Raw genomic sequence first — 10601 nt, forward strand, 5'->3', positions numbered from 1 at the left:
TTTTGTGATTGTGTGTTGTTGTTCAATCGGCCGTCACCCCTTGGGTATATAAGAGGCGGATGGACTTCCCGTGCAAGGAAAATGTTTGGATTCATGTCCAAAACCCTAGTCAAATTCGGATTGGTTTTGTCCGAAATTTCTAAAACTGTTCGGTTTAAACTGGTTGCACCTTGCGGGTCTTTTTTGTGGTGGTAAACGACCTCGGATGAAAATGAGCCCAAAAGCAATCTTGACCGTTTCGATGAGGCAAACAACTTTCATGTTGAACGTTTTTTGATCCGAGGTCATCTTCATGGCCAAATTGCTCACGCAAAACAGCTAAATATTCACGCAGCTCATCAGACATACCCACACATGTGTTTGGTTCCGGGCGTCATATTTTGCCCATTGGAGGGTCGCGCTGTGCGGGCTCTAACTTTTGCATACGACCTCGGATTGGGATGATCTTTATATTACAATCGATCGTTTCGACGAGACGAAGACAATCTGTGTAGAGACTTTTCCCATATGATGCCATCTTGGGGGCGTAATCAGCCGAATAGTGTTCTGAATACAAAATCTGAGTACTTCGAACACAACTTCGGCCTTAGAGATGAGACCGGATGACAATGGCCCAAATATCAAAGTTTTTCCTTTTGACGATATGGAACTTTATCACTTTGAGCACTTCTCCATTTGAGGCCATCTTAATTAAGTTCTTCGCCGTGCCAAAATCTGGTGTCAACACATGCCCCCCTGTTTTTCGGCAAACTTGTGTACCGAAAAATAACTTGCATGATACTTTTTCTAAGGATGATGTCAACACTCCATCGGCCATTTTATGTGCTTAGGGCGATAATTTCTATATCGGCCATGTTTAACTTCTTGTTTACATCATACCTTGGAACCGATTACCACCAATCGGCTTAAAAGAGATGGGAATGAACCCGTTCCTTGTAGCACTAAGGAAATCAAACTCCGAGAGGTCATGCCCTGTTAAGAAAGTAACATCCAGATGATTCCAATCCACCGATGCATCCGTCAAAGCAACACAAGCCGAATTATCCGCGTGAATGACTTCTACCTCATCATCGACCCACTGTATTAAGAATTCATGCATGGTAGATGGCACACATTGGTTAGCATGAACCCAATCACGGCCTAATATAACATTATAGTTACCTTGCACCTTGGCGATGAAGAATGTGGTGGACAAAGTTTTGCTTCCCACAGTGAGTTCCATGCACATCACACCCTTGGCCTCTGTCTTTTCTTTACCCTCAAATCCATTAAGTACCATATTGGTCTTCATCATTGCATCATTATCTAATCCCAACTTCTTGAAGACCGAGTAGGGCATAAGATTTACCACAGCACCACCATCAACGAGCATCCTAGCAACCGGCGGTCCGTTAATATGACCATTGAGGTACAATGGCTTCAAGTGTTTCACTGATTCTTTTGGCTTCTCGAAGATAGTGTTCTTTGGACCAAAATCCAGTTGAGCCACCTCCCCTTCTTCACCTATAGCACGAAACTCGGCAGGTAAGTAATACACCATATTAATATCCATACCTTCCCGAACCGGCGTAGAGTCGTAATCCACCATCTCATCTTCATCCCCCAATGTGTATATTGGGCTTAAAGTTTCCTCAATTGAAGGGGATTTTTCAGGTGGTGTGAATGATATAATAGTAGTCGCATCATCCTCTTTTGGTGGTGAAGGTGTTGCTGCAGCTAATGTAGAAGCATCTGTGTTTTGTTTTTGTTTAGGCCTCCACACTTGTTTTGTGAGTGCCATGGGCCGAATTTCACTTAACAATTCGTCCCTTTGCCTCTCCTCTTCGTGCTCTACCTTCTCGTGGTTCCTCATGCGTTGTAATCTCCTTTTCATGTTCTTGGTTAAACCGGGAGGACACCACTTAGGTTGCGTATATTTGGGATCCCTTGGTTTGGCCCTGCTTGTGCTTGCCTCATGATCACTAACCATGGAACCCTGCTGAACAATAACAATATCACAATTAGAAGTAGCCAGATTACCAACAACCGCCTTTTTGATCTCCTTTTGCTTGTCACATTCTGCAATTTCCGCATTACGTGACTTAACACGCCACACTTTTTTGTTGGCCTTACTTGGAGAAATTTTTGTTGGCCGATTAGCACCATAGCTCAAACGACCTTGTGTGGGATAATAAAGCCTATTGCGAGCAGGCCTTCTAGGCGCCGCCCACCCCATATGAAAAGCATAAGGAGCCATTGGGTGCTGCCACCATCCTCCATTGAAGTCTCTCATGTAATATGGTGCATAGGAGGGTTGTGACATCCATGTCGGTGCCCATGACCCATATGGCCTTGCATAGCGTCGAAACTCTTGCTCCGGAGGCAACCTTGAACGCTTTGAATGTGATGACCGATTAGAACAAGAACCGGCCGCTTGACTTGCATATTTGGATAGCAACATATCAAAAGTTGGCCTGATTCGCTTGCGCTTAGCTTCACTCTTTTCCCACTTGCCAACTTCTGAATTCTTGGGCTTGATAAATCTAACTTGAGTATCTTCTTGTACTTGTGGTTGCCCCCCAAGTGAAGGATTTTTTATGGTGATCTTCAATACTTCTTTGCCATCGGGTTGCTTATCAAGCACAACCTCTCGTCCCAAGACTTTGTCGCCCTCCTTGCCTTTCCTGGGTTCACCAATAACAACATTATCTTTATTAGCAAATTCGGCTATGCTAGGCCGAATCAACATTTTCTTTCCCTCCAAGTCCATGGTGTTTATCGGGAAGGGTTGTTTATCAACTTGCATCTCAGCAAAATTCAATCGTCTGTCATTAATGGCCGATTGTATCTGTCGACGAAAAACATTGCAATCGTTAGTAGCATGGGAAAATGAATTATGGTACTTGCAATAAGCACGACGTTTCAGCTCGTCAAACGGCGGTATGGTGTGCGATATTCTAATAATCTTATCTTGCAAGAGAGCATCAAATATTTTATCACACTTTGATATATCAAAAGTAAACCTCATCTCGTCATCATGATTCTTGCGACTCGGCTTAAGAGCATTGCACATATAGAGTTTGGCCTTTGAGGACCAAACAAATTCAGTAGTATAGACATCAACCTCATCGTCCGAATTATCATCATTGTGTTCAACCATATGCATTCTAGGACGATCGGTTGTAGACCTATGAACCTCTTTACTTCGACTCTCTTGGGCCAAAGCTTTTTGTAAGACTTGATTAATGTTAAAAAAACTCATAACTTTCTAACCTCTATTTAATGTGAGTTTTCAAACCATTAAGAACAAGATCCGCTAAGTCTCTCTCAGTTATCACTAAGCTATAACACCGGTTTTTTATATCTCGAAATCTCTTGACGTAATCGGTGACCGATTCATCATGTTTCTGCCTAACCGATGTAAGATGTGACAACTTTAGCTCATTATCGCCGCTATAAAAGTGATCATGAAACTTTTGCTCTAATTGAGACCATAAGAGAATTGAGCCATGTGGTAAAGCGGCAAACCATGAAAATGCGGTACCAGTTAAAGATAATGGAAATAAACACACTTTCAATTCTTCTATGGAACCTGCTTCACCAATTGCGCTAGATACTGACTAACATGCTCCCAAGTTGTTTTCGTACCCTCACCACTAAATTTAACAAAATCAGGAACCTTATAACCTTGAGGGTAAGAAATTGCATCGAAGTGTTCAGGATAAGGCTTTTGGTACACACGACTCTTTACTTCCGGCTCGTTTCCGAAAGTTTCTAGAAACATCTTATGCAAATCCTCCCTTAATTTAGCTAAAATTGGATCTGAGGTAGATGAAGATGTTTGTGGTAATGACATAGGAGCAACCTTAGTACTAGCTATTGGTGCAACTTGTGGGATGGGCGCCGAACCATAATTCGATGGAAGACCAAACATGCTTGCGCTTATGGGTGGTGTGACAAAGTGATTCGGCGTAGACGCCGAATTGGACACACTCATAATAGGATTAGGGTGTGTAGGTGCAGCCACAAGCTGGTTGGTTTGAGTAGGGTAAAAATTCAACGGCATATTATATTGTGGTTGCATAGGTGGTGCCGATGAAATAGGTAAAATTGGAGTAGGGTTTTCAGATATACGAACAGTACCACTAGGTGATGGAGGGATATTTTTCTGAGCATTAGCACTAGCCACAAAAAAATTGTAAGCCATCACATTACCCTTACTAACAAGACTTTCAATCACAGCCACTTGCTCTGGAGAAAAAACTTTACTCACAGTGATTACATCTTGTTCGTCGATGAGGGCAGGAAGATTGACGTTTCCAACCGGAGCGATGTTGCCTTGACGGTCCTTCTTGAAACTTGAAAGAAACGCTTCCAAATCCTCCTCCTTGCGCTTCTTCTTGAGCGCCTCAAAAGCCTCTTCATGCTGCTTTTTGCGTGCTTCATAGGCTTGGCGATGTTCATCCGATAGTTCATCAAGATCGGGCTTAATGATGTTATCGGCGTCAACTTCTGAGGGCTTGGGGAGTTTAGACATGGTTGATGATGATTCTTGATCTTTCATCCCCAATGGAGTCACCAAAAAGTGTGTTCGCACACGAACACGTCACCGTGTACCTCCAACGCCGAGGGTGATCCACCGCAGCTCACGTCGAAGGAGACCCGTCCGGAAGCGCGGTACGCAAGCAATCCGGCAGGTGCTTTTTAGGACCCGAAACCCCACGCGCCCGGGAGGGACCCCGTCTGGACGTCCGGCGGCTATGGGCTGCCATAGGTCGGTTCGCCCACCCCTAGAGCCTCGAGGATCGCTGCCCTTCAACACGAAGAACGAACGAAGAACGAGAGAGAAAGAACAAGGGAGGTATGTAAAACTAGGGTAAAAAGTAGATGTGTTTTACGATTGTGTGTTGTTGTTCAATCGGCCGTCACCCCTTGGGTATATAAGAGGCGGCTGGATTTCCCGTGCAAGGAAAAAGTTTGGATTCACGTCCAAAACCCTAGTCAAATTTGGATTGGTTTTGTCCGAACTTTCCAAAACTGTTCGGTTTAAACTAGTTGCACGTTGCGGGTCTTTTTTCTGGTGGTAAACGACTTCGGATGAAAATGAGCCTAAAAGCAATCTTGACCATTTCGACAAGGCAAACAACTTTCATGATGATCGTTTTTTTATCTGAGGTCATCTTCATGGCCAAATTGCTTGCGCAAAACAGCTAAATATTCACGCAGCTCATCAGACATGCCCACACATGTGTCTGGTTCCAGGCGTCATATTTTGCCCATTGGAGGGTCGCGCTGTGCGGGCTCTAACTTTTGCATACAACCTCGGATTGCGATGATCTTTATATTAAAATCGATCGTTTCGACAAGGCAAAGACAATCCGTATAGAAACGTTTCCCATATGAGGCCATCTTGGGGGCGTAATCAGCCGAATAGTGTTCTGAATACAAAATCTGAGTACTTCCAACACAACTTCGGGCTTAGAGATGAGACCGGATGACTATGGCCCAAATATCAAAGTTTTTCCTTTTGACGATACAGAACTTTCTCACTTTGAGCACTTCTCCATTTAAGGCCATCCTAATTAAGTTCTTCGTCGTGCCAATCATCACAAGTGCAATATGTTAAAAACTGCCCTAAATAGAATATGACAGAAATAGCATTTTGCTTAGTTGGAAACGTCCAAAAATGGACTTGCCTGAAATGGAAATGACATCTTTCCAGAAATGGAAATTAGCTGGGGTGTAAAAGAAAAAGGAAAACAGGGGTTTACTAGGGGATGGCCAGTGGGCCTAGGTGCGTGTGTGACTGACCAAAGGGGTCTACCTGTCAGTGTCACCAAAGAAAATTCCAAAAAGGTAGCCTGCCTAGGCTCACACATGTGTCTGGTTCCAGGCGTCATATTTTGCCCATTGGAGGGTCGCGCTGTGCGGGCTCTAACTTTTGCATACAACCTCGGATTGCGATGATCTTTATATTAAAATCGATCGTTTCGACAAGGCAAAGACAATCCGTATAGAAACGTTTCCCATATGAGGCCATCTTGGGGGCGTAATCAGCCGAATAGTGTTCTGAATACAAAATCTGAGTACTTCCAACACAACTTCGGGCTTAGAGATGAGACCGGATGACTATGGCCCAAATATCAAAGTTTTTCCTTTTGACGATACAGAACTTTCTCACTTTGAGCACTTCTCCATTTAAGGCCATCCTAATTAAGTTCTTCGTCGTGCCAATCATCACAAGTGCAATATGTTAAAAACTGCCCTAAATAGAATATGACAGAAATAGCATTTTGCTTAGTTGGAAACGTCCAAAAATGGACTTGCCTGAAATGGAAATGACATCTTTCCAGAAATGGAAATTAGCTGGGGTGTAAAAGAAAAAGGAAAACAGGGGTTTACTAGGGGATGGCCAGTGGGCCTAGGTGCGTGTGTGACTGACCAAAGGGGTCTACCTGTCAGTGTCACCAAAGAAAATTCCAAAAAGGTAGCCTGCCTAGGATTCGAACCCGCGACCTCCTGCATGAGAGCGCGCTGGAACAACCAGTGGGCTACGAGGTCGCTTGTGAACACGTAGGGGCGCGTCTCTCTTTGAACAGAGAGAGGCCCGGTCCTGGGAATCACCATGAGCGCGCAGCGAAGTTCTGGCGTTGACGGCAAGCAAAGGCGGCGACATCTGCAGCTGGAGAGCACCTCGGCGGGCGTGCGGGATGCTGTGAGAGCGCGGAAGCGCGTGGCTGCTGCTCGTGGTGTCGTGCGTGCACGTGTGCTCGGGTACGAGCGGAACAGGGATGGTGCCGGGCATAGCGAGCGGCAGAGGAGCTCGTCGGAGCTGCGGCAGGCTTGAAGGGTGCGCGCGAGACGCGAACGTGTGGCGCGAGCGAGCTGTGGGAGCGCGACAGAGGGGATCAAGAGCGGGGACACACAGGCATGCTACGGCAGCAACAACATCTTCAAAACAACAAGAAAAAAATGCAGACTTTGCCGGAGCACCGGGAGCACGATGAAGGCACGACCCTAGCAACTCCTACGGGGATCGTTTGGCGAAAATAAAGAGCAGGGAGTGAGTTGGGTATACCTAGTATACCTATGGCAAGAATATACGGCCGGGGATGCGGTAGATCGACGGCGGGAGACGAAGAACTCTGGAAGACTTGATGTCCGTGAAGAAGAGGAAGAAGATGGGACGATGAGGTCAATCCAGGGGCCGTGGCGTTGCGTGCGTCGTGGTAGGAGACGAAGAGGTACTCGGCGAACCCTCCCACGGTAGCTGGAGAGGCTGGACGCGGTCAGAGAGACTACCCCGAGCTCGAGCACGAGCTCGGCCGGAGCATGGTGGGCAGGGCGACGGCGTGGTGTGGCTAGCCTTACCTGGCGGCGGCGAGGGAAGGAGAGGAGGGGGATCGGTTGAGTAGTAACCCTAGTGCACTGGTGACATGGTATATAGGGGCTAGGGATGCCGGACGTCCGTCAAACCAAAGGGGTTTGTCGACGTGGACATGGCCGATGCGCTGCCGTACAGGAGGACGAAGGCACTGACGCTAGCGGGTCACGATGGGCTGCTACTACTGTGTGAGTTGGGCTGCACGCGCTGGTTGATGGGCTGCTACACTGGGCTGCTCTCTCTCTCTCCCTCTGGCTCTTTTCTATATCTTCAAACAGAAATAAAAGGCCGAAAAGCATAGAAGGATTGGAGGGGTTTGCGAGAGATATGAAAATATCCTCAGGACCCTAGGTTTAAGGACAATATGAATAAATTGAGTTGGACATTTTTAGAGGTGGAAAAAATAACACATGTTTGCATATCATTCAAACTTGAGGTATTTTTGAACCTAACCAAGACAACTCCAAAGTGCATGAAATTTGGTAGAGAGGTTCTGGATGTGTAGCAAGATTTATAGGGAGAAGATGAACATTTATGGAGGAGGGCAAGATGGCACTTCCAAAAAGAAAGAAAAGAGGAGGAGAGGTGGTGATGCATGGAGGTCGTCATGTAAGGATCACTCATGGGTCAAGCAACAAAATAACATGCATGAAACACACAATGCACATGAAGAGGATGACGAAATGCAACATGAAAAGAAGCACAAATGCAACACTAAGATGAGGCCATGATGCAAAATAAGATGGCAAGTGCATAAAGAAGATGACAAGTAATGACAAGACAATGCAATAAGTACAAACCAACAAACAAAACAAAAGAGATCAAAAGGATTGAACCCAAATGGAATTGGATGGAGATCAACATGGATATATTGCCAAATATGGAAGTCTTACATCTGGGGTGTTACAACTCTCCTCCACTACCAGAGGATCTCGTCCTGAGATCTAGGACTGGATGAACTCGGGATATTCGGAACGGAGGTGGTCCTCGTGTTCCCAGGTGCTTCTTAGTCGGAATGGTGTGAACACTTCACTTTCAGGAATTTGATAGACTTGTTGCGAGTTTTGCGCTCAGTTTCTTCGAGAATAGCAATGGGATGCTCATGATAAGACAAATCTTCTTGGAGATCAATATCTTCGAAGTTGATGGTGCGGTCAGGAGTCTTGAAGCACTTGCGAAGCCGAGACACGTGAAACACGTCGTGCACATTTGCGAAGTTGGACGGAGGCTCAAGTTGATAGGCGAGATTGCCTCTTTTGCCAATGATCTTGAAAGGACCCACATATCTAGGGGCAAGCTTCCCTTTGATACTGAAGCGACGAGTACCTTTCATTGGGGAGACGCGGAGGTAGACATGGTCTCCGATCTCGAAAGCCAAGTCATGATGCTTGCTATCATAGTAACTCTTCTGGCGCGATTGCGCAGCTTTGAGATTTTCACGGATGACTTTACACATTTCTTCAGCCTCTGTGATTAAGTCATTGCCAAGAAGTTGGCGTTCACCAGTCTCTGACCAATTAAGAGGAGTACGACACTTTCTGCCATAGAGAATCTCGAATGGGGCCTTGCCTGAACTCGCTTGGAAGCTGTTGTTGTAGGAGAACTCGGCATATGGAATACAATCTTCCCATTTCATACCGAAGGAAATGACACAAGCCCTGAGCATATCTTCAAGAATTTGATTGACTCTCTCGACTTGTCCACTAGTTTGAGGATGGAAGGCTGTGCTGAAGCGAATGTTGGTGCCCATGGCCTTCTGGAAGGAGTTCCAGAACTTAGAAGTAAAGATGCTTCCACAATCTGAAGATATCAACTGTGGAATGCCGTGCAAAGAGAAAATCCTAGAGGTATATAGCTCTGCCAACTGAGCTGTTGTGATAGATTCTTTGATTGGAAGGAAATGAGCCACTTTAGTAAGCTTGTCGATGACAACAAAGATAGCATCATTTCCACGTTTGTACTTGGGAAATCCAGTCACGAAGTCCATCTCAATATGGTCAAACTTCCATTCTGGAATGGCAAGAGGTTGGAGGAGGCCAGCTGGTCATTGGTGTTCTGCTTTCACTCTTCTGCAGACATCACATTCGTTCACGAATTGAGCAATTTCTCGCTTCATTCGAGTCCATCAGTACGACTGCTTGAGGTCATGGTACATCTTTGTACTTCCAGGATGAATAGACAGGAGGGAATTGTGAGCCTCGTTCATGATGACTTTACGTAGATCACCCTTAGGAACCACAATTCGATCCTCGAAGAATAGAGTATCTTTGTCATCAAGGTGATAGCACTTGTATTTGGGTTGACTCTTGGCAATCCCATTTTTCACCTTCTTCACCATGGCATCAAGAAGTTGTGCCTCACAAATTTGATCTTCCAAAGTAGGAGAGACTTGGAGGTTGGCAAGAAAGCCTTGAGGAACAACTTGGAGATTCAGTTTGCAGAACGCTTCACAAAGGTCCGGTTGGAAGGGCTTGAGAATTCAACTGTTGTAGTAAGCCCTCCTACTCAAAGCATTCGCAATGACATTGGCCTTGCGTGGAGTATATTCAATACTCGGATTGTATTCTTGAATCATTTCGACCCAACGAGTCTGCCTTAGATTGAGGTTGGGCTGAGTGAAGATGTATTTGAGGCTCTTATGATTGGTGAAGATGTCCACTTTCCTTCCCAACAAGAGATGTCTCCATGTTAATAGAGCATGGACAACTGCCGCCAACTTGAGGTCGTGAGTGGGGTAGTTCTTTTCGTTGGGCTTCAACTGGCGAGAGGTATAGGCCACAACTTTCTTCTGTTGCATTAACACAGCGGCGAGACCTTGCAGGGAGGCATCACAAAAAACTTCGAATGGTTTGGATTCATCAGGAGGAGTGAAAACAGGAGTTGTGACTAGCTTCTCTTTGAGGGTGTTGAAAGCGACGTCACACTCATGTGTCCATACATATTTGACGTGCTTCTGGAGGAGGTTGGAAAGAGGCTTCACGATCTTAGAGAAATTCTCAACGAATCTTCGACAATAGCTTGCAAGCCCAAGGAAACTGCGGAGTTGCTTCACATTCTGAGGCGGTTCCCAATTCACAATTTCAGACACCTTCTCAGGATTAACCACGATGCCCTTGGCGGAGATGATATGGCCAAGGTAGAGAACCTCATCAAGCCAGAACTCACACTTTGAAAACTTCGCATAGAATTGATGCTGTCTGAGTTTGTCGAGTACCAATCTCAAATGCTTGGCATGATC

General features: G+C 45.6%; 1 protein-coding gene across 1 annotated transcript; it reads right to left on the reverse strand.

Moving 5' to 3' along the window:
- Window positions 1-489: 489 nt before the first annotated feature.
- On the reverse strand, window positions 490-2739 carry LOC123154513 (uncharacterized). The gene is made up of 2 exons (XM_044573222.1): window positions 2113-2739; window positions 490-1975 (listed from the first exon to the last, which is right to left on the reverse strand). Exons 1-2 carry the CDS (start codon window positions 2143-2145, stop codon window positions 869-871), a joined length of 1140 nt encoding a protein of 379 aa, XP_044429157.1. The 5' UTR covers window positions 2146-2739; the 3' UTR covers window positions 490-868.
- Between the last annotated feature and the right edge of the window lie 7862 nt (window positions 2740-10601).

Source organism: Triticum aestivum, chromosome 7A (assembly GCF_018294505.1).
Source record: "Triticum aestivum cultivar Chinese Spring chromosome 7A, IWGSC CS RefSeq v2.1, whole genome shotgun sequence".
Classification (NCBI taxonomy): Eukaryota; Viridiplantae; Streptophyta; class Magnoliopsida; order Poales; family Poaceae; genus Triticum; species Triticum aestivum.